The sequence below is a fragment of the Rhodamnia argentea genome, chromosome 10 (genome assembly GCF_020921035.1).
Source record: "Rhodamnia argentea isolate NSW1041297 chromosome 10, ASM2092103v1, whole genome shotgun sequence".
NCBI classification, from domain to species: domain Eukaryota; kingdom Viridiplantae; phylum Streptophyta; class Magnoliopsida; order Myrtales; family Myrtaceae; genus Rhodamnia; species Rhodamnia argentea.
Genome location: NC_063159.1, coordinates 24,451,450 through 24,476,342, shown reverse-complemented (window position 1 = coordinate 24,476,342; position 24,893 = coordinate 24,451,450). Strand labels below are relative to the sequence as shown.

General features: G+C 39.7%; 1 protein-coding gene across 1 annotated transcript; it reads left to right on the top strand.

The window, feature by feature from the left end:
* Window positions 1-16,067: 16,067 nt before the first annotated feature.
* LOC115735109 (protein CANDIDATE G-PROTEIN COUPLED RECEPTOR 7-like) lies at window positions 16,068-17,912 on the top strand. The gene has a single exon (XM_030666200.2). It carries the CDS (start codon window positions 16,180-16,182, stop codon window positions 17,506-17,508), a length of 1,329 nt encoding a protein of 442 aa, XP_030522060.1. The 5' UTR covers window positions 16,068-16,179; the 3' UTR covers window positions 17,509-17,912.
* The last annotated feature ends 6,981 nt before the right edge of the window (window positions 17,913-24,893 follow it).

The following is a 24,893-nucleotide window of genomic DNA, read 5'->3' as shown; positions in this document are numbered from 1 at the left end:
TGTATTTGCTCAGAAGATGTTGTCTTCAGATGATTCTCTAAGTTCCGAGATCCTTAAGTTCCTTCAGATGATGTTTTCAAGCTCTAAAGTCGCTGAAGGTCTTCAGATTATATTTTCGGGTTCCGAGGCAATTTCTCCTATCTCAAGATCTCAGCTCAAATGGGAATCATGGTTGTACCCAATTCTTGTCTAATGTATTCAAATGTATTTTTGTCAAGTGCCTTAGTGAATATATCAGCTAATTGATGTTTAAAATCAACAAATTGAATGTTAACATCACGCTTATGCACATGATCACGAATAAAATGATGTTTGATTTCAATATGCTTAGCTCGCGAGTGCGAACCTGGATTCTTTGTGAGGTTGATATCACTTGTGTTGTCACATTTGATTTCCACGTTGTGAGCTTCAACACCAAAGTCCTTCGGTTGTTGCTTCATCCATAGGATTTGAGCGCAACAGCTTCCTAGTGCTACATACTCGGCCTTCGCAGTTGAAAGAGCTACGGTGTTCTATTCCTTGGAGAACCAAGACACCAGCATTGATCCCGTAAGTTGACATGTGCCCGAAGTACTTTTTCTATCCAACTTACAACCCGCAAGATCAGCATCCGAATAGCCATGTAATACAAGATCCGATGTTTTGAGATACCATAATCCTAGGTTTGGATTAGTTCATCTATACTTGATGATTCTTTTGATAGTAGACATATGTGATTCTTTAGGATCGGATTGAAATCTCGCACACATGCATACACCGAATATAATATCGGGTCGAGAAGCAGTAAGGTATAACAAAGAACCAATCATGCTTATGTATAGCTTCGATCAACCTTGTTTGCCTAGTTCATCCTTATCCAATTTGGATGAGGTAGACATTAGCGATTCTGTTTTCTTGCAATTATTTTGACCAAACTTCTTCACTAGTTCCAAGCATATTTTTCTTAATATACGAATATGCCCCGATTAGTCCGATTTACTTGTAGTCCTAGGAAGAATTTGAGTTCTCCCATCATACTCATCTCGAACTCATTCCGCATGGTCCGAGAGAAGTTCTTACAAAGATGTTGGTTAGATGAGCTAAATATAATATCATCAACATATATTTGGATAAGCAGAATGTCTTTACCTTCCTTTTTGATAAATAGAGTTGTATCCACTTTACCTTTTTCGAAGCCTTTTTCAGTAAGAAAATTACTTAACCTTTCATACCAGGCTCGGGGTGCTTGCTTCAGTCCATAGAGAGCCTTCTTCAACTTGTAAACATGATCTAAGTTCTTTGAATCTTCAAAGCCTGGAGGTTGTTTGACATAAACTTCCTCCTTGATATATCCATTGAGAAATGCGCTTTTAGCATCCATCTAGTATAACTTGAAGTCATGGTGGCAAGCGTAGGCGAGTAGCAATCTGATAGATTCCGGTTTTGCTACTTGTGCATAGGTTTCATCGTAATCAATCCCTTCTTCATGTGAGTAGCCTTTAGCAACGAGCCTTGCTTTGTTGCTGATTACCTTTCCTTTGTCATCCAGCTTATTTCGGAAGACCCATTTGGTTCCGATAATAAGATGATTCTTTGGTTCGGGTACAAATTCCCAAACTTCATTCAATCCGAATTGTTGTAACTCTTGTTGCATAACTTTGATCCAGCTTTCATCTTCAAGAGCTTCTTCGATTCTTTTGGGTTCAACTTCAGAAACTAGAGCAAAGGTATTTATCGTATCCTTGAGTCCGGATCTGGTTCTGACTCTTTCATCTATATTTCCAATGACCTGATTTGCGGGGTGACTAGATTTGTAGTTCCAGCTCCTATTTGATTTGTCACGTTCGGTCTTAGTGAGATCTTCGTTATTTGAATCTTCAGATAATGTACTTTGCGGAGTATTTTCCATGTTCCGAGAGGTTTCTTCCGGTTCCGCTTCTTCAGATGATGGTTTTTCCATCTCAAATGATGATTTCTGATTCTCGGACCTTGTTGTTTCTTTAGAATCCGTCGTCCGAGTAATCCGCTTTTCTTCAAATTTTACATTCATTGATTCCTCGACTGTCCGAGAGTTCTTGTTACTGACTCGGTATGCTTTACTTGTTGTGGAGTATCCCAAGAATACACCTTCATCCGATCTCTTATCAAACTTACCGGTCCTATTACTTGCATTCTTAAGAATATAACATTTGCATCCAAACACATGAAAGTATGAAATATTTGGCTTCCTTCCCTTGTAGAGTTCATAGGGAATTTTCTCAATCAATGGTCCGAGGAAAACACGATTGATAATATAACAAGCGGTTGAAACGACTTGAGCCCATAAATAAGGTGGAGTTTTGCTTTCAATTAAAAAAGTTTGTGCCATTTGTTGTAAGGATCTATTTTTCCTTTCAACAACTCAATTTTGTTGAGGAGTATATGAAGAAGAAAAATTGTGTTGAAAATCATTTTGATCACGTAAATCAGCAAAGTAATGATTTTCAAATTTTCCTCCATGATCAGTTTTGATGCTTGTAATTGAATAACCTTTTTCATTTTAAACTTTCTTAGAAAAGGTTTTAAAAAATGAGAATGCATCACTCTTGTGAGTAAGAAAAAATACCCATGTGAATCTAGTATAGTCATCCACAATAACAAGACAATACTTTTTATCTCCAATACTCCGTGTTCGAGTAGGTCCAAAGATATCCATGTGCAACGATTACTGAGCATGGGTAGTGATGACTTCATTTATGGGTTTGTAGGAATTTCTTACTTGCTTTCCAAGTGTGCATGTTTCGCAAAGTCTTGTCTTTTCAAATCTCTCATTTGGAAGTCCTCTCACAAGCTTCTTTTTGGAGAGTTTGTTGATTTGCTTGAAACTTATGTGTCCTAGCATCCCGTGCCATAATTCTAGATCATCTTTGACGAATAGAAGACATTTTTCATTTTCAGACGATGTGTCCAGAAGGTACATGTTGCCATATCTTCGTCTAGTAAATGATAACTAGTTGTCTTGGCTTGTACCTAAACACTTATTTTCTACAAAAGAAACTATGTGTCTAATATCGCATAATTGGCTAATACTAACAAGGTTGAAGTTCAAACCCTTGACTAATGAAACATCTTTGATAAGTAAATTGCCAATCTTCACGGTTTCTTTGCCGGTAATTGTTCCTTTGTTGTTGCCTCCAAAGGAAACGTTTCCTCCATCAAGTTTTTCAAATTCAATAAACATGAATGAGCCACCGATCATGTGTCTAGAGCACCCGCTATCAAGGTACCATTTGTTTCTCCTTTTGTTCGGTACTTGTAATGATCAAAGATTCTCACTTTTTCTTTGATATCCAAATTTGTTTGGGTCCTTTGAGGTTAGTGTATCTAAGAATGTTACGTGTTGGTCGATTGATCCTTGAGCAGTAGCTCTTGGAATGTTTCGGATCACCATAATTTGAACATCCCGAGAGATGTTGTCCTTCAAATTTTGCAAATTGTTTCCTAAAGTGACTCACGTAGGCACCATTAGAAGGTCACTGCTTAAGTCTTTCTTTTACTTGTTGGAAAATAATTTTTTCATCACTTGCCTTTTGAAAACCAAGTCCCGACTTGTTGTAGTAGGGAACTTGTATAGAAAGTATATGTTGTAAAGTTTTTGAACCGGATGAGAATTTTTTGTGTATCTCCAAATTTCCCTTTTTCAAAATGGAGTTCTCTTTTTCGAACATATCTTTTTCTTTTTTCAGAGAAATGTTTTCCTCTTCAAAAGGATTTCTTTCCTTTTTCAAGAAATCGTTTTCCTTTTTGAGAGTTTCCACCCTTGATTTCAATTGCGCATTTTCGCAAGATATAGAATTGGATTTCTCATTTAGTAGACAAAATTCTTTTTCGAGAAAGCTGATTTTATCTTTTTGCAAAATATCTTTTTATTTAAAAACAACTACTTCCTTTTTCAATTTAGAAAGTCTCTTGAGAGTAACCTTGTATTCTAAATATAACTCATCTATATACGCAAATACTTCAGGAGAGATGTTTGGGTGAGTTACCTCAAGATCATCATCCGAGTCCGCTATTAGATAGACATTTGCGTATTCTTCATCACTTTCACATTCGGTGTCGCTCCAAGTTTCTACTTTCAATGCTTTCTTGGATTTCTCATCCGTGCCTTTCTTCTTTAATAGAGGGCAATTGGGTTTGATGTGGCCTCTTTTCTTACATTCGAAACAGATAACTTCTTGACCTTTATTTTTGGTCTCAGATGATCTTCTCCGATTGAATCATCCGAGATCCTTTCTGTCTTTGAAGTTCCTACCTTGTTTAGCCATTCGTATGAATCTCTTGACCATGAGCGCTAAATCTTCATCATCTTCAACTTCAGAATCAACATTAGATTTTAAGGCAATTGACTTCTTACCTCTAGTTGTGTTTTCATCATTGATTCTTTCTTCTTCATAGGATTGAAGAGTTCCAATGAGTTCATCCATTGATAAGGGAGATATTCTTTGAGTCTCTCGAATGGAAATTTTAACGTTGTCTCATTCCTTTGTAAGAGCTCGGAGTAGCTTGTTGATTCTCATCGGTCCAGAAACTGGTTGCCCGTGATATGTGAGACCATTCACTATTTCAGTGAACCTGTCAAACATTTCTTTCACTGTCTCTTCAGGCTTCATTTTGAATGTTTCATATTGTCTGAGTAGAAAGTTGACTTTTGTCTTCTTTACTCTGTTTGTTCCTTCATAGGTGACATGAAGCTTATCCCATATTTCTTTCGATGAGGAGCAATCTGCAATACGTCTATATTCGGTAGGAGATAATGCACTGTAAAATGAATAAATGGCTTTTGCATCAAGATCATCTCTCTTGGTTATCTCTGTTGCGGTTAGAGCAGCCGTTGTGTTATCCCCTGCACTTGTAGTCTTTGTCGTTGGATTTACTCCTCTTTGTATGACATCCCAGATTTGAGGATCCCGGCATCCGAGAAATGCCTTAAATTTGTTCTGCCAATCACTATAATCTTTTCCTTCAAAGTATGGTGGCTTTCTGTTGCTTCCACCTTCGATCCAAGAAGGAGAGAAATTGCTAGCCATAAAGATCGTTAGCTCAGAAGTAAAAACACTTCACAAAATACGAGCACCAGGCTCTGATACCAATTGTTGATGGCTAGTGATTTCACCTAGAGAGGGGTGAATAGGTAATAAAGTGTGATTTTAAGATTTTATTGCGAAATTTAGATCACACAGCGTAAAATAAAGATCCCGGATGATCAAGCAATTCAATTGATGCAGGATATGTAATAGGATCGATGCGTGCTGTTTGTGTGCGGTTTAGCTATCACAAAATATTTAGAGTGATCGGAGTAACGTATAAGGAAAACCGCACGGAGGGATTATAGTGGTTCGACTTTGGTTAAGCCTACGTCCACTTCTTCGGTCGACAGCCAATCGGATAGATTCCACTAGTAAGCTGCTCGGAGATTATAAATCAGTGATCTCCTTGACACATAGGAATTCACACCTAACACTCAACACTCGTGTGTACACCTCCTCACAATTACAATGGCTGGATCAAGAAGTGTGTTTAAAATGGAGTACACTATATCTAGGAATTATGAACATTTTTCCCTTTTTGCACCGATCTCTTGTTTCCCTTCGTCTTCGAGATGTCTTTTATACTCTTCTGCTTCCAATCTAGCCATTGCAAGACATCCAAAAGAGATCTCTCCAAATCTACCCTTTTGGACGAGATGTTTGCTAAAAGAAGATCTCTTAGCCGTTGGGGATCGCCAAAGGAAAGTCTTCCCCGCTTGGATCAAATCGCCCATACAATTAAGATCCCGGGTTTCCATAGATGGTTTCTTCAATTTGGAAAGTCTTTGTTTGCCTTCTTGGTTTCACATCCTTGATTGATCTTTGTCACCGAGAATCTTCAAGAATGATCCAGCTCGATGGCGTCCGTTGATATGCATCAATTAAGCTCAATTTGTATTCCTCTTGAAGTTCTGATTATTGCTCATGAAGTACTCATCTCGTAGCTTGAGCGTCATTCCAACGTCCGAGCTATCCCCGCTCATCATCCGAGCTCGAATCGGTGTTTGAGACTCTCAGAAACAACATCTGAGTCAAATCCTTTTGCCAGATTCAATCCTGTGCATCCCCACACAAAAGGATAATCTGCAAAACAAGTAAATCACGGTATTATCTCAAAACACTAGAGTACTTGGATTGTTTTGTCAACTTCAAAACCATCTAGGGATTTTTCTCAACATGGTCATCTCCTAGCATAAAAAATGAGCAAGTGCCTGCATAATCCTGCTTTAAACATCGATATCAAGGATTGGCAACATGAATCCAATACGTTTGAGCACGTATTGCTGACCAGCTTGCTTCAATTGACTCCAGAGCTTCTTGAGTTCTAGCTTCGGAGTTGGCATGAAACGGATATCGATGCGACCCATTCGTCTATAGATTACGTGCCGAAATGAATTAACCTAAATTACTGATCGACCCAAAATAAAGTAAGGAAAATAGGAGACAGAGTTCATGAAATTACCGCTTTCAAGGAGAAAATGTCAATCACAAAGATATGCACATAAGATGTGGATTCAATTTTAATTCCTTTAGCAAAGTGAAGTGATGGACAAAACGAAATGTCGTAGCCTCGCGCACGATCACCATGACTAGCCACCGCCTCGCGTACATAGTTATGACTAGTCGGTTCCATTCACTCCGGCTTGGTTCGGTCGATAAGAGTAACCGCCCATGGATCATAGCCTTACGCGCATGAGAACGACCTAGAGCCATTTTTTAAAGAATTCGGGAGGTTAAAGAACCACTTAAATACCATTCCAAAACTATTGGATGACTCCGGTTTGGTCACAAATCGATGTGGTGTAGTACATGTGACACCCCAAAACTTAGGGTCGGTTCAAACTTAGGGTTCGAATTATTTACAATTAATAGCCAAGAGTTGAGATAAGCCACCAAAAGAATAAGGACCGCCTTCGATAAGGATCTTAGCTTAGTATGTCAATCGACAATAATATTGATTGAGAGTCAACCGTATAGCGGCCTAAATCAAGTGTGGATCGATTGCGATCAACCTCGCCTAGCTATGAAACGACCATAGGATCGCCTTGAAGTCAACCAGGGATTGATCCATGGAACAATTTACAAGGCGACAATGGTCGACAACTAAGTTAGACACGGATTCGACGAAGGTTTATTTGTATCAGAACCCCGTACTAGTCACACACTAATCAAGGATTGGCCATCCTAGACCGCATGATGTCTTGTTGGAGGACTACGGATCAAGACGAACCAATCCCGCAACAATTGGATTTGGTCATGAGAGGTGAGCTTGATAGTATTCGATTATGTCATTGGTTTAGGAACGGGTGATTCCAACTCTAAACCGAGATAAATTTGGGTGGCCCTCGACTTGATAAGCGACCGGACACATACTGGAGCATGTTAAACCATAGATTGGGCGACGCCTCCGGACGTGCCTACACGTGAGCCGATTTTATTAGCAAAATAGATAGTCCAACCTTTAGATTGTTAGGCACTTAAATTAGAAAATTGCATAGATATCTTGGAAGCTTGGTAAAATACACCTCTAAAGTCTTAGAGTAAAGAATAATAGGTCGAATGTTAGACGACCTTACCCATTTAAATAGAATGCCCAAATTTCCATTAGCATTAGTGATGCTTGGCATCTATAGAATAGAAATAGGAACCTAGAACACTCTCGAATGGGCGACACCAAGGATTACTGGAATTTATGGGTTAAATTTCTATTTTAAATGTAAAATGAAATAAAAGAAATAGTCCTTTTATATATAATAGGCGTGTAAAGTATAGACAAAAGAACTGAAATATTCGATTATAGAAATATATCATTAAGAGCTAAATATTATAAGATTATAGAATAGCTAAATGGATTATTTAATAATAAAACACATGGTATCTAGAATATTCTCAATTTTTAAGGAAATAAACGTAAAAGATTTGCTTGAAGAACAAGTTGGCACATAAAGACAAAATTGGATTAGAAAAAGATTGGCTTGGAGAACAAGCTAGTAAATAAAGACGAAATTGGCTTAAGAATAAGTCAAAATAGGAAGTCACACCCGAAAAGAGCATAAGACAAATCCGACTTGGGGAACAAGTTAAAAAAATAATAAAATATAATATAATAGAAATATAATGTAATTTTGGCTTTGGGAAAAAGTCGAGCATAACAAGACAAAAATTGCATTAGAAAAAGTAACCTAGGATATTAGAATACTTTAGACTAGCCATGCGCCAATATTAAATGACATATCTGGAGTATTCTATGCAATAATTCATTTAGAAAAGACAAAAGAAATTAATATTGCTATAATTAATAGGGTTAAATAAAAAATAAAATTGATATAAAATACACTAGAGTAGGCATGAGCTAGGAGGAGGCTTCTAGATTTTAAATGGCCTTAAGTGGCATATGAAAAATAATGCAAACATAAGAGAACTTGAGGAGCAAGTCAAGACTTCTAGAAATGGAAAAAACTTGGGGAGTAAGCCAAAGTTTAGAAACATGTGACAAATTTAATGAAATTTGGGGAGCAAGCCAAAGTTTAGAAACATGTGACAATTTAAATGAAACTTGGAGAGCAAGACATATGGAAAGATAATTATTGGATTAATCAAATAAGAAAATCAACTAAGCTAGGAGTAAGACAAGTGTCCTAATAGAAGACTCTAGAATGTCAATGTGACAAAATAACGTTAGCTCTTGACATTATGTGAGAGGCCAATAATTGATGGAAAAAGACAAAAGCACGACACCTAAGCTTGTCTTGGCCAACAAGTAGCAATAAAATAAATAGAAAATTGGCACTATAAAAGGAGCTGTAGGCCATTCTTTTTCCCTAATTTTTTGCCATCTTTCTCTCCTCTCCCTCTCTTTCAATCATGCCATCTCTCTCTCTCTCTCTCTCTCTCTCCCTCTCATATTTCTCCGCCACTTTGTGCCGTCAAGTCGCCATCACCGAACCACCTCCGGGATTGCCATAATATGCACAAGACAATCGGTCGTTCCTTTTATTTCCTACGTTCATCCACATCAAGTAAGTGATATCTAACCCTTATCTAGGGCGTAAAGCTTTAGCTATTCTAATGCTTGCTTGAAATGTTACATGTGATGCATACTCTCATTGGCCTTGCTACCTTTGGTGATGAGATTACATGACATGATACGATATGTTGTATGCCTCATTCGCAAGAATGAGAGGGCCTCGCGCATTTATGAAAGGGTGGACCCACATAACATGATATGATAAGTTATGTATACATGCCTCATCTGCAAGGGTGAGAGGGCCTTAAAAAGTGCGCAATATGATATGTAAAGTAGAGATGTTATGCATATCCGAAAAGGAATCGGAAAAGATTCGTATATGATATGATTGCTTGCATTATGAGTTGTACCTTTAGCTTGCTTCCTATGTTTGGTTTAGATATTTGCTTATTGGGATTGTCATATCTCACTCCTTATCTTTTCAGATTTGTAGGTTATGGTTAGCCCCCCTCCTCGTTTTGGTATTATTATGTCCGTAGAAGTATCTTTTGTGGATGTCGTGGCTATGGAATAAGAAGTATTTCTTAGACACTACGTGACTACTATATGGGTGGATGAGGGTTACCACATGTAGATTGAAAAGCAAAGTATAGCATGAAGATGGATGGTGAAAACGCTAGGCAAATAGTCTACAAGAAGGAGCTTTTGGAAGTCAAGTACAACTTTTGAGGGCAACTCACAGTACTCAAGCAAGATCCCAAACCTATGATTTATGTGTAAAAGAAAGGCTTCTAGAGGCTATGTAAATGTTATACAATGAAATGAATTATAGTATGATGTAAAAATGCCTTATCTGGTTTCCTCGCTTAATGAATAGTTTAAAATACAATCGCTTCCGCGTGTAATATAACAAGAAGTTTGAAATTAATAAGGGTCGTTTATGAGGATAGTGTACCTGGGACACCATATGTCCTCCCCCACCACAACGGTGCGACTTTACAATCCTCATACGGTTTCGATTTATAAAAGGCATAAAGCCGTAGCGCTCTTAGAGGGATTCAAGAGACCGAGAACCCTAAAGGTGCTTACGCCTCCAATCGTGAGTACGAGGGTCAAGTAGGGGATGCTACGACTTATTTGGTATCAGAGTGGGGTTTATAATACCTAGAGTGATAAGGAGCGATGGGGAAATGGATCGGATGAATAGTAAAGATAGCATTATATGGATGTGGTTGATGATTGCATTGTTATGGTCGATTGTTTAGTGTTTACGTTGCCTTGGATAATATTGATAGTGAATTCATTAACTGTAGTTTACTTGAGTAGAACAATATGAGTAGTCGTACAAGATCGACTCAAGATACTCAACCGAATGGGATTATGTAAGCTTTAGCAACAATAGGTGATTTGATGCGTTAGCAAGCCCAACCGCTAATGCCTTAGTAAATGCTTCGACGTTCAAAAATGGAATTCAAAATGGAGGACGTTGTACACGGGGTTTGATCGAACAGTTCCTAAAGTTAAAGCCTCCCAAATTTGCTAGTATAGGAAACCTAGAGGAAGCTCAATTATGGATAGATGAGCTTGAAAAGATATTTGTATTCTTAGAATGCTCAGAGCCTGATCGTGTAGCCTTGGCTGAATATCAACTACAAGGCAATGCCAATTATTGGTGAAAGACTGCAAAAGGAATGGTGTTTCCCATGGGTGCCGAAGATGGACGGTACAGTATGGGACGTTTCGCCGACCTTGTGCGATTGAGGACGTGATAGTGGCGAATTGCCTAGGTCGCTATAATTAGCATCATTGAACATGAAAACTTTGGATTGGGTCGGAAAAACAAATTCGGTTGGTCTGCAGAATCGATGGATATGTGGATCACTCTCGAGGTGCTCCTTAACCCATTTGAGGATGGGTTTGTAGTAAGGATTAACTAGCGGGACTTTGGGTGATGGAGGGGCTGATGGATGACATGATTTAACGTAACGAGAATCTTTCGAAGAACCTAGTCCATATGAGACTATGATTTGGTATCTTCCTCCATCATCTCTAAGAAGGCCAACTGTGGGATCTTCATCAAGATATCTCTGGTATAGACTATCTTTAGGCTACTTCTTCCTTTTTCATGAGCATGATCTGTCATCTTCTTCATGATTTGAGAGGTCCAAGCAACAAGGACATTGGCAATTGGGGAAAAGTACACTAGAAGTGCCATAACTTGTGTACGACGTTCACTTGAGTGCCATAACTTTCAAAACGTTCACTTAAGTACTATAATTTTCAAAAATCGTTCACTTGAGTACTACGTCGGAGCAAAATCGTTCACTTGAGTGCTACGGTAACTTTTTCGGCGTGTTACAGTAACTTTGCCGGCATCTACAATAACTTTTCTAGCTGTTATGTCAACTTTTCCGATCGCCACGTCAACATGGCACTCAAGTGAACATTTTTTAAAAGTTATGGCACTTAAGTGAACGTTTTTAAAGTTATGGCACTCAAGTGAACTCCATACAAAAGTTATGGCACTTCTAGTATACTTTTCCCTTGGCAATTGAGATCCCAAAAGCAATGGACAGTATGCCATCATACGGATTTTTGAAATAATGAATTGGACTTCCTTTATGATCGAAGGATTCAATTAGCCCTTTAGGATCCGAGGCCCTATTTTTAGTGGGATTATCTAAGGCACAAGGCCTTAGCATGAGAATAGTGGGAAAATAGAACTCTCGGCTTTTTCATCATAACAGTAAAAAGTACTAATCACATAACGATTCTTTTTCTTGGAAAACTTTGATTCCGTGGCTTAGATGGAGTAGTATTTTTGTGTAGCTTTTCATACTTAGTCACCTAGGTGTTTGCGAGAAGCTTGACTAACTCGGATCGAGAGATTTGTCTCGGGACATGGGTGCAAGATAGTGTTTAGTTCTTGTCAATAGAGATAAACAAAGCATCTTTTGTTGAGGATAGTTTCAAGTCCAGAGCATGATTTGGGACACGATATACCATTTCGTGATGGAGGGTAGCTGCAATAGAGTCGGGTGTTTGAGGTGCACTAGTTATTTGCGGTTGGGCTTTAAGAGCATTCGACAGGCTAGGTTCAGACAAGGCCATATTGAAGTTTGGGAAAAGAGTGACAAACATTGTGCCAATAATAAGGGGGATCTCCACAGTTCCTATGCAAGCATGTTGATATTCAAGGAACTGGGTATCAAGGAGAGCCATGCGAGTAGCAACTAAAAGGCCTCTTACGCCATGGAAAGTCAGAGCAAGATGAACTGCTCCGAAATGGAGATGGGTATAACCCTGGAATGCCCCTGTTGCACAAACTCAAGAGGTATTTGCAAATTGACAAAATGTTGTTGTCGAGTAGCAAGAATGGGATGTTAGCCAAAGCGAGTGGATTGTACATATTCCTTTACATCATTAGGAGTATGCTGGATAATCTTCTTGATAGAACGGATGGGAGAAAAGGAAAGAGGTTTAGCAAAGGAAGAACAGGGATTGGGTAACGGAAGTTGGGCGCCAGAAATCTTGCCATCTTCACTTAGGTAAGTAACCTCATAAAGATAATCAAGTTTGGAAGCATTGAACTTCCGAAATGCAGGAAGATCTAAAGACAAGGGAGCATCAATAACAGCAGGTTGTTGATCATCTAGATGAAGGAACTATTAACTCATCATAGGATAATAATCTTGGTTAGATTTCGGTGATAAGGGCTCTGATACCAAAAGAACAAGGTTTCTAAGCAAGGTTGAAATAGGTATGCTATCCCCAATTTACTAAGGCATTATTGCCATCTTTCGAGGGGACTGCCTCTTTGTTCTAACCGTGCCAAAATTACACATCCGCAAGCGAGTGTGGCAGAATTCAGCCCACTTAACTCGTTGCCTACATTTGGAAGCCTAGAAAAGCCTTTAACTTATAAAGTGTCTCACAATCTCTAATATTTCCTATGTGAGATAAGGAAAATGCCCTATTTTATTTGCTTTACAAACAAATAACCAACAATAAGAATAAAGAGAAGCAAGCCAAAACTAGCATGGATCTCAAGATTTCCGGACTCGTAAACAATTCTTGCTCCACAATAAGGTGGATAATTATTGACCTTCCAAAAATAACTGAATATTGATAGGTAGAATCTTATCCCATCAAATCAACCCTCCAATAGCCAGCTAGAAAGAACCATCACATATTGAAGGACACTCCAAATCGAAGTTAATGAGGTAAAGTTAATGAGAACTTCGATAAAAATGAAGGAACTAAAACTAACCACATTCGAACCATCAACTGTCCAAAATCCAATAAATGAGACCTTATCCAATATCAAATAAAGATCTGTCTCCACAATTCATCACAACCTTTTACACTCGAATATATATATATATATATATATATGGGAAAATTCTAATTAGACCTTTTAAACATTTCAAAATAGCATAATCTTTCAATTTCGAAACTTTATTAACACGACTTTGAGCATAAGGTTTTACTCGAGAGATAGTTTTGGGCAGAAGGACACCTGAAGTACTAAAGTTTGTGTACAAAGCTCACTTAGGTGCCAATTTTTTTTTATCATTTAAATGCTATTTTAAAAAAAAAAACGATTATTTGAGTACCAATTCCAGTGAAATTTGCTGAAAATCTTATGTGGCATTTACGTGACTCGTTGGAGGATCCCGGTCGACAATAAAAAAATCTAAAATTTAGAAAACTAAAAAATAAGCTAAATACTAAAATTTTTTAAAAAATTAAAATAAATAAAATAAATTCTCACCGCCGAGAATGTATTTATTTTTATTTTTAAATTTTTTTAAGTTTAATATTGAATATTTTAATAAAATTGCTACATGGACTTATTTTTTAATTATAAGTGATTTGACATTAAAATGTTTCAAATGTAAATGCCACGTATATTTTTTGGCTGGAATCTCTCATTGTTGCTACTTAAGTGATCATTTTTTCTCTGATTTGGTACTTAAGTGAGTCGACAAAAAATTTTGACACCAAAGTGAGCGTCGTATGTAAATTTTGGCACTTGGGATGTCTTAACGATAGTTTTAGCATCCATCCAATTTTTCGTAAAAGAAATTGCATAAAATATAACGTTACTTGTGCAGATGCCAAAGTGTCGCTGCACATTATGTGATGATAAAATGACTATCCCTAGATCTATGTTTAAATTTAAGTGACAAAGTAGCAAGAGAGCTCTTTCTCACCAGCTTATAGCCATATATTATGATTCTGAATGCCTTTCTTATCCATGATATTGAATGGCTGGCATTGATAATTTGGTACCACTGGTCCTCGGTGAGATTGACACGGAGAGAGCTTTTTCCTTGTTTTTTTGTCACTTAAATTTAAACCTATATCCTACAATCATCATAAAATCAATTTCTGATCAAAAGCTATAACAATTAAATATAATAAGGTATCATTATGTGGCAAACATGTCATGAATTTATTATCCACGGCAGTCGCCACTTAGGTTTCATAAGCTATGAAAATTGTCCCACAATAGTCGCTCAAGGCCATCCAAGAGGCGAGGCGAGCTCACTAGAATTGAGCTAGAGCGTTGATTACGCTAGATTTGGCGATATGAAAGAGAAGATGACAGTTGCTAGAGCCGGAATCGAACTCGAGCCAAAATTGAGCTCGAGCATATTACAAGTGAGAATCGAGCTCAAGCCTCGATTCGGCTAGATTTGGCTTGCTCTAGGCTCGCCTTGCCACCTTGAGCATGGCCGAGCTCGAGACTCATCGGGATTGGCCGAGCCTCAAGCTTGCCGGTCTACATCAACGAGCGATGGGCGGAAGTAGGAAGAAGGAGGAGGAAGAAGGGGAAAAGAAAAAGAAAGAAAAAGGAAAAAAAAGATTTTCAAATTCTAAAAATAAAAATAAAAAAGAAAGCAAAAAAATAATTAAAAAGAAATGAAATGTGAAAGACAAGAGGGAGGAAAGATGAGGAAAACATTTTCCCCCACTTTTGAAGGAGTTTTTTTTTCTATCCGAGGAAGATGTTTTTCTCTATTTTAATTTTTACGTACCAAATGCAAGAAAATCTAGAAAATATTTTTCGGGAAGTTAAAAATCCAGAAAATATTTTTCGAAAAGTTATTTTTCATGAAATAGATGGAGCATAGGTTTCAAAATGATAAAAAGATCTCGAGTGTAAAAAGTATCACTTTCTTGATATATTGGAAATGGGTATAAAAAATATATAATTGTCCTAATTTAAGTATTGTGCCTACTCTGGGATTGGGGCGATAAGGGTCTGTATGGTAACACTCTAGAAAAAGCGTTTACGTTCCTAAAGTATTGTCAGAACACTTTGGGAACGTAAACACGTATGGCAAAAAATTGTTCCAAGAACACTTTTGAGAAACAAAAACACTTTTGGAGCAAAAATGAGAAATAAAAAAAAACTTGTTTTCGGATTTTGAAACACTTTTTAGAAATAACTCGAGGGCAAGCTTGTGCAAGTCACCACCGCCCACTATCGTCGGCGAGGAGTTGAAGCGGCTGCCGCCGCCACCGCCGGCCGCAGGTCGTCGGCCGCTGTTGCCCGCCGCCGGTTGTCGCCCGCCATCGCTGTCTGCTGCAACCTCCGCCCCCGCCGGCCACCACTCCCTGCTGGCCACCGATTGCAGATCCTTCGTTTTGGTGAAAAAAAAGTGTTTTTTTTTTTGTATTTGCCAAACACGTTTTTATTCTCGAAAATCGTAGTCAAGAATAGAAATATAAAAAATATTTTTGTTCCAAATATGTTCTCGGGAATAGAAACGTTACCATATGCAACCTAAATGAATTGAGAGTGAAGAAAGGTTGGTAGATCTCTTTAATTCTATTTTTCTGAATCTTGCGAGATCTCCCCCATCTTCATCTCCACGAAGCAAATGCCACGTTTTTCGTTCTTCCACAACTGCCTGTTTTTCCGGTGAACGGCGAAAAAGTAGAATGAGTTCAAAATCAAATAAGTATCTTGGGCCCCACCACAGTGTGAATTTCACTCCATCTCCAGTCAAAAGTCAACCTCCACCATGCCCTTTTCGGACTCCTCTCTCCTCCCCTCCTCCTCCTCCCCCTGAACCACCGATTCCATTTCCTTCCCCACTCACTACTCCTCCCCTCCCACCTCCGCCACCGTCGCCGCCGTACCACCCCCTCAAAATGGCCAAGCCGCCCCTCCTCCTCTTCCACGCCCTCCTCCTCCTCCTCCTGTCCCTCTCTATCCTCTCCCCGGCCCTCGCCGAGATCAAGACCCTGACCATAGCCTCCGACTCCCGCCCCATGATCCTCTTCGAGAAGTTCGGCTTCACCGTCTCCGGCCACGTCAACATCTCGGCCTCCTCCGTCTCCGTCGCATCCTCCCTTCCCGTCGCCCCCGACCCCTCCCGCCTCGGCTTCTTCCTCCTCTCGGACGAGTCCCTCCTCCAAGTCCTCCTCGAGCTCCAGCACAACCCCCACTTCTGCGTCCTCGACTCCCACTACATCGTCCGCCTCTTCACCTTCCGCGACCTCTCTCCTCCGCCTCATGCCTCCTTCAAGGGCTCCTACCCGGTCACGTCCCCGAACGAGTACTCCCTCTTCTTCGCCAACTGCGCCCCCGAGAGCCGCGTCTCCATGGAGGTCCACACCGAGCTCTTCAACCTCGACCTCGACGGATCTAGAGATTTTCTCTCCGCTGGTCAAACTCAGCTCCCTTCTCTCTTCTTCCTCTTCTCTATCGTCTATCTCGCCTTCCTAGGGTTTTGGATCTACAATTGCTATCGCAATAAGAGATCCGTCCATCGGATCCATCTGTTGATGGGCGGATTGCTCCTGATGAAGGCGTTGAACCTGATCTGCGCCGCCGAGGACAAGCATTACATTAAGGTCACCGGCACGCCTCACGGTTGGGATGTCTTGTTCTATATTTTCCAGTTCATTCGCGTCATCTTGTTGTTCACGGTCATCGTGTTGATTGGGACGGGGTGGTCGTTTTTAAAGCCCTTTTTGCAAGAGAGGGAGAAGAAGGTGTTGATGATTGTGATCCCGCTTCAGGTGTTGGCGAATTTGGCTTCTGTTGTTATTGGGGAGACCGGGCCTTTCATTAGGGACTGGGTCACTTGGAATCAGGTGTTCTTGTTGGTGGATATAATCTGCTGCTGCGCAATTATATTCCCCATTGTGTGGTCGATTAGGTCTTTGAGGGAGACCTCGAAGACGGACGGAAAGGCTGCTCGGAACTTGGCGAAACTGCAGCTGTTTAGGCAGTTTTACATTGTGGTGATTGGGTATTTGTACTTTACACGGATCGTGGTTTTTGCTTTGAGGACGATTGCGGCGTATAAGTATCAATGGGTGAGTAATGCAGCAGAGGAGATGGCAAGCCTTGCGTTCTACGCTGTGATGTTTTACATGTTTAGGCCAGTGGAGAGGAACGAGTATTTTGCTATCGATGAAGAGGAGGAGAAGGAAGCTGAAATGGCCCTACGAGAAGAAGAGTTCGAGCTTTGAGTTCTTGAGGTGGCAAGGTTTTTTTTTGCTCATTTTATCGGTAATCGTGGTGCGGCCCCACTGAAGGACAAGACGGTCTTTGGAATATCAATTAGCGGTTGCAATGGAACTGTTGCATAAGGTCTGCTGTTCCAACTCCTGTGTTGACATGCTCCATTTTCTTTTGGTTAAAGTTGGGCTCTCTGATGTTCTAGATTTCTCTCACTAGTGAGCAAGTAGCATTTGTATTTTATGATTTTACTTATCACCCCACTCATAAATCTTGTTATAGAATTGGTTCAATCTATCTCCTCCATACATGTCTCTGAGTCTCAATCTTTGATTTGAATCCATGTGCTGTTTGTATCTGTTTGTAACTGTTCCTCAATCATAATGTGATGATTTTCACTTTTTTTTTCGTGCTTGTTTTTTGACAACCTACAGGCTGATGATGCAGAAATCCTTTTCTGTATTCATGTTAATGCAAACTCAGTTCTCTCTGTGTTGTGTGGTCTTCTGAGAGGTTTCAGTGAAGGAGCCCTCATCTCTCATCTTTGTTCAGAAAATGAGGGAGCTTTTCATCTAGCTATGAATCTGTGTCATCGGACATTTGGTTTTTCTCTATTAACCATTAATGAGTCAGAGTTCTCTACTCTGGATATGTAGGCTATGGAATGGTACATGTCAGTGATTGCACTAGCAAATTCACTAGAGAGAGTTCAGTTTATACTTCTCACACACACAAGTGCTCTCTGATTCCTTCAATAAGGTCACCCATAACTCGTCTCTCCAATCGTAGGCTTTTTAAGAAATCAAGTATGCATCTGAGTTATTATGTTAGTTTGAATTCCTTGGGAGTCAGAGATTAGCTGTACATATAGATTGTTGAGAGAGCGGGAAGGGGGGGAGTTGTGATGGGTGAAAAATAAAAAGAGTGATACTTTCTGTGCTCTCGCAAAGTGTCATGGAAGGGTTACCATTATCCTAAGCGGCTAGTGTTTGCTTGTTCCTTTGTCTGGGGATGACCACATTTCGATAGATGAGGACTTCAATTATTACGTTTTCGTGGAGATATCTCAACTTACTAATTGCAGCTTCTATGGGAAAAATAGCTTGCGTTAAATGAATACAAGTTCAGTGTGAGTTAAGAGATGTGGACTCAAATGTTTGCATTTATAGTAGGATGACCCTAAAATCCATTGCACTAGGATAATTTGCTTTGATGTTGTATCTGTAAGTTTATATTCCAGGTACATTTTTGTAGTTTATATGACTTGAGCTGGTGCATTTACCCCTATTAGAAGTGAAAGGCCTGGCAGGCATGATACGACACGGCAGATGAGTTTTACTAGATTATGCACCCAGCGTTAAGCATCTAGTGCTTCACCATGCTAACTGGCGAAGAAATGAATTTTTTATGAGAACTGGGCCTTTCCATATGGGCCTGCTAGTCATGTCAGATGACTTTGCGATCATCAATGGCTGAGCCAGGTAGAAAGACTCTTGAGGTATTATACGTCTCCGCTCCCAGTTATCCCCAGAAGTGTTGGTGCTGCTTTATAATGTATCGTGCTTACTTGATCATAAGCATGGAGAATTGGATTTGGGTTGGACCTATCCTTTTGCATGCTGCGTAATGCAGTTTTGTTTTACAAATACCATGTTATTTTGAATGCCTTCGTTTTACATATATCGTGTTATTTTGAATGTACCCCTCAGTGAAGATGATTCGGCATATTGATTTCTGGTAGTTTCAGAATGTGGTTTTTCGATGTTGGGCAGTGACTTTTTGATGGGCGAAGTTGAGTCCAATACCCTGGTAGAAGATATTCATTTGTCGCCACTAAGCAATGTAAATAGTAAAACGGATGTTTTGGTCATGTGAGTTACCATATCTAGAGCTCAACATCAGAGGGGGGATATGACGAACGCATGCAAGAACTGCACCTTGGGCATCTTGCTGCTGATTCTGTTGCAGTTAATGCAAAGGGATCGATGGGGGAGAATGACAACTTAGTTTAAGGAACTTACCACGTCCACTGGGTTTTCTTGCCAAAATTTGTCTTGACTGTGGTCTGCACTATTTGAGCTACCGTTTTCAGTGCGAATGTGTAGAACTGACATTGCGCTCAACTTGGTCGACGAGTGATCTTAAGCAGAATGCCGTACCATTATTGTTTCTCTTGGTTGTCTGCGTGAAGTACCTGCTAGGATATGTACTTAGGTTGTGGGGCGTTGCAGAAAACTTCAAGAACACAGTGCATATAGCCATATAAGATTTGTTTTTTGTCAGAATATAACCATATAGGATTAGGCATTGCAAAATGTTTGTGATGATTGGTGCACGTCACTTTGGACTAGATTGAATTAGAAAATGATACAGGTCACTGTGGACTAGTTTGGATTAGAAAAACGAACTAGATAGAAAGCCAAGTGTTAAACCAGGAGAACGAGCATTTTGTTGGTACTGGCCATTGATCGGCTAGTGACAAGGTTGGCAGAGAGAGAGAGACACAGAGACCGAGGGACAGATCAGCAAAGTATAATGCATAGTCAGCGAAGGCAATTGGCCAAGCACCCCAAGCTGTGGCTGCACCTCGGTCCAATTTGCGGAATTGCAAATGCAACTGGTTCTTAAACTATTGAGCCAATTCGCGAGTGACATTGCTCCGGGAAACAAGTTGGTGCTGTGATTTGCCCGGCTAGGTAGGTTGTGGCCAAATTATTACCTCTTACGTGTGTATGCCGGCATTGTTTGATGGTGAGTCAGATCAGGGCGCAAGTGAGAGAATTACAGAGGGTTATCTGGCACTAGATGATTAAGTTTAGATATCATTGACCATAATTGATGGCGTAAGTTGTGACCTGGTACCTAGGCACTGTTTGACAAGCGTGTCAACAGCTGGATTCAGTTTGGGCCTTCATGATACCTAAATAGACTCGATTAGGAAAGACCATATGTGTTTTGTGACCCGAATCGATCCAAACCGCATGAAACCGAAAAAGTTTCAGCATAGGTTCGGGTATTGGTTATTTTAAAGGAATATAAAAACACTAAACAACCTTTAGTCTTCTCAATTCCTTTTTCCTAAATATTCGGACCTAGGAAGAACCTCACATCTCAAAACTCTTATGCTTCTGGTTCGCGATTGAGAGAGTGTTTCTGGTTCTCCTCTTCCGGTTTTTGGGTGCACATGACAATACTTCTGCTTCATAAATGAACTTTTGGAAAAAATTGATTTTTCTATTTCCGTTTTTGAGCAGAAATTGATTTTTGATAGAGAAAAGCGTTTGATAACAAAATAAAATTTAAATTCGTTTGGTAATGGTTGAAAATTTATACTTCTAGAACATTATTAACACAAAAATCTTCTACAAAAAATTATTGATCATAACCTAAAATGCATATTACTCGAGAAAAGTGAAATGCAAATATTGACGGATTTACGTATAATTTGTCATTTAATTATTTTATGCAAATGAAGACCAATTTTATGGGGAAATTAAGGTAAGTCTTCTAAAAACATTTTTAACGTCTTCGTTCTTGTAGTTATTCACATGCCGACATTTAGAGGGTTCTTTCGTGGGGTTCTTGCTGGTGGATGGACCGTAGGGACTCAAAAAGTGCAAAACTACATAGTTTATGAGGAAATTGGTCTTAAACACACTTCCTTGAAAAGTATAGTCATACCCATTATCACGTGGTGGGGTTGGTCTTCGGTTGCTAAAAAGAAGCAATCATCCAGGCTGTCGAATTGGACAAAAGCCCGTCCCAGTCTTCTAACTCTCTAGTATTCTGATCTCCTCCTTTAGCTCCCATCTCTCTTGAGAACGATCAAAGAGTGATTCTAACGATTTACGAATCCGATATGTGAAAAAAGGTTGGATAAATTGCGGGCAAGCATTCAAGGGTCATGCTTATTTTATACCTTATCGGAATTTTATGCATAAACTTATAAATTAGTCGCGGTATACTTATAACAGTTCGAATTTTCTGGCGGCTGATTTAATTAAGTAAAATGGTATCTAACGAGCCCGGAGCCCCTATTAGTGCGGAGGAATTGCGAATTCGTGAATTACGGTGCGGGAAATGTGTGGATTGGGACTCAGTAACGGGCGCGAGATAATTGGAATGGTACAGATTTTATTGAAATGTTTGGCACGCAAAGTTGGTGCGCAAAACTTCTTACTCCTTAAACCGGGAAAAGTACACTAGAAGTGCCATAACTTATGTACATCGTTCACTTGAGTACCATAACTTTCAAAACATTCACTTAAGTGCCATAACTTTAAAAAATCGTTCACTTGAGTGCTAAGTCAGAGCAAAATCACTCATTTGAGTGCTACGGTAACTTTTCCGATGAGCCACGTCAACTTTTCCGGCGTCCATGTCAACATGGCACTCAAGTGAACGATTTTTGAAAGTTATGGCACTTAACTAAACGTTTTGAAAGTTATGGCACTTAAGTGAACGTCGTCCGAAAGTTATAATACTTCTAGTGTACTTTTCCCCCTTAAACTACACCGACCCACTCTCTCTCTCTCTCTCTCTCTCCCTTTTCCCGCAGCCACTCTCTCTTGTGTGCTCCGCTAGGCGAGACCGACCCCGAGCCCTTTCCTCGACGCTCCACTCGAGCTCCCTCAAGTTTGGCGGAGCCGTGACACCACAACAACCAAAGCCAACGAGCGCATGAAGATTTCTCGGCTTCGCCGTCACTTGTCTAGCCACTCGATGCTCACTTAGCGTTCCTCTCCGTGACGCCCGAGGAGGAGTGATTCAAGCCCGAGCCTATGCTTCGTCGATTGAGCTCTTGGTTCTTTCAACAGCTCGTCCAGGCAAGTGACGCTCTAACCTTGTTACTATTCCGTTCGAATGCTTTCTGATCTAGGGCATTTTGTGTTGTGAGTGTTGAGATTTTATTGCAAAAAATTCCATAGGAAGTGAATGAGAAATGAAGGATGGAGAGGATGGAGAGTCCCACATAGGAAAAATAGTAGATGGTGGATGGGTTTAAATATTGGAAACTCTTGAATGAGTTTGGGCCTTAAAAGGCACCCCACTTTTGTGGAAGGGAGAGGATTTACGCAAAGCTAGGTCGGCCCACACGCGCGCCCACCCGCCCGCTTGGTTCGGTTCGGGCTGGGACCGGGTCCGCGTGTTCCATTATTTTTTTTTATTTTTTTGTTCTACTCTTTTTAAACCGAGTGGACACAATTCGAACAGACACTATTGAAATTTCTAAACACTTCCTTCGTCCGAACGGATGTGTTTGTTCGGGAATTTTTTCTTTGAACGAACATGTTTGTTCGAAAGGAGGTGTTTTGGTTCGTAATCCTTCATAGACGAAACCGTACGGTTTTGTGACTCTTCGTCTATTTGATTTTCTCGTGACTCTTCAATTGTTTGTGACTACATATATATATGTCGGTTTTTTCGAAAACATTTTTCTTTGCCATTTTTCATTCTTTTTCCAACACATTCATTTCTTGCGATTATTTCTGCAAAATTGCGTTCGGTGGAATTCTCTAAGCACGTACCACTTCGGAGGAACGGGATCCGTTCTATCCTGGGAGACAATTGTCTAATATCCTCGGGTGCCGATTGAGGGGGCGAATTTTGTCTTAAGGATACAGCGACAGTATGTTGGGCTTGGATCAACTTTCTACATACTTGTTTGAATTGGTTTCGGGTTAGTTGTTCATCGTTCAATTGCAATTTCTTGTATACGAACTTAGTCGATTACAATCTTAAGACAAAATTATTCTTGAAATGGTATTTTGTTTTCAATTCTGGTTGGTTCTATTCGTATAATGACCTGGACATTGTGCGTATTCTTATGCATTGTTGATTGAATTTTCTATCAAATATTTATTACACCGTTCGGAAATTTCGTATATTCCATAGTCGAAATTCCGTGACTTCGTTCATATAGTTATTTCATAGTATATACATTCTGTTTTATAGACTTTGTGATAGAAATGGCTTCGATTTCGACTTCGGTGACTCCTATTCCGAATCATGGAGAAAAGCTAGAAAAGTTCAATTGTTCCGATTTTAAGAGATAGCAACAAAAGATGTTGTTCTATCTCACAACATTGAACTTGGCAAAGTTCCCTAATGATGATGCTCCTAAGTTGGATGAATGAGAGACAAACAAGGAAAAGGTTGGTCCTTACCAAAAAATAATAATAATAATAATAATAAGGAAAAGGTTGTTGCTGTGGATGCATGGAAGCATTCCGACTTCCTATGTTGCAACTATGTCCTCAACGGTTTGGATAATACTCCTTATAACGTCTATTGTGACATCTTGTAATTCGACTCGTTTTGAAGCTTTGAATAAATGAAAAGTCTCATTGATGTATTTCAGTTTAATTTCACTCAGAAATGGTCCATTCCGAAAGGACTAACCAAATGAGAATGGCTAGCTAGGAAAATCAAGTACATGGATCTAAGAACTTGATTTTGGATTGACTCTTTGGCCATGAAAATTGTCGAGGGGGTATTTTGGACCAATATAGGTCAATCCTAAAATGATTAAGGAACGATTTGGATAATATCCTACGCTTGGATCACGGGTGAAGTTGGCGAGAGAAGTATAACGGGACTAGAGCTAGTTCAGCAATCTGTTGAGGCGGTAAAAGTGATCAGAGAAAGGCTAAAGATTGTCCAGAGTCGTCAAAAGAGTTATGCGGATAGACGATGTAGACCGTTGGAATTCCAGGTGGGAGACCATGTTTTCGTGAAAGTGTCGCCGATGAGAAGCTTATCTTGGTTTGGGAAGAAAGGAAAATTAAGTTCGAGGTACGTAGGTCCATTTGAAATCCTGAAATGGATTGGGATGTTAGCTTATCGACTTGCCTTGCCGCCAAACTTGTCCTAAGTCCATAACGTTTTTCACGTGTCCATGTTGAGGAAATACGAACCGGACCCAACGCACGTGCTGGATCATGAGGTTGTGGAAGTTGATGAAAGGGTATCCTACGTGGAAAGGCCAGTGTGAATAGAAGACAGAAAGGAACAAGTTCCGAGAAACAAAACGATTCCACTAGTGAAGGTGATATGGGAGCACCATGGAACGAAAGGGGCAACCTGGGAAAATGAAGAAACGATGAGGCAACTACACCCCCATTTGTTTGAATAGATAAGTTTTGTTGTAAATTTCGAGGACGAAATTTTTGTAAGGGGAGAAGAATTGTGACATCCTGTAATCCGACTCGTAGTGAAGCTTTGAATAAATGAAAAATCTCATTGATGTATTTCGGTTTAATCTCACTCGAAAATGGTCCATTCTGAGCAAACTAACCAAATGGGAATGACTATTTAGGAAAATCTAATACGTAGACCTAAGAACTTAATTCTGGATTGACTCTTTGGCCATGAAAATTGTCGAGGGGGTATTTTG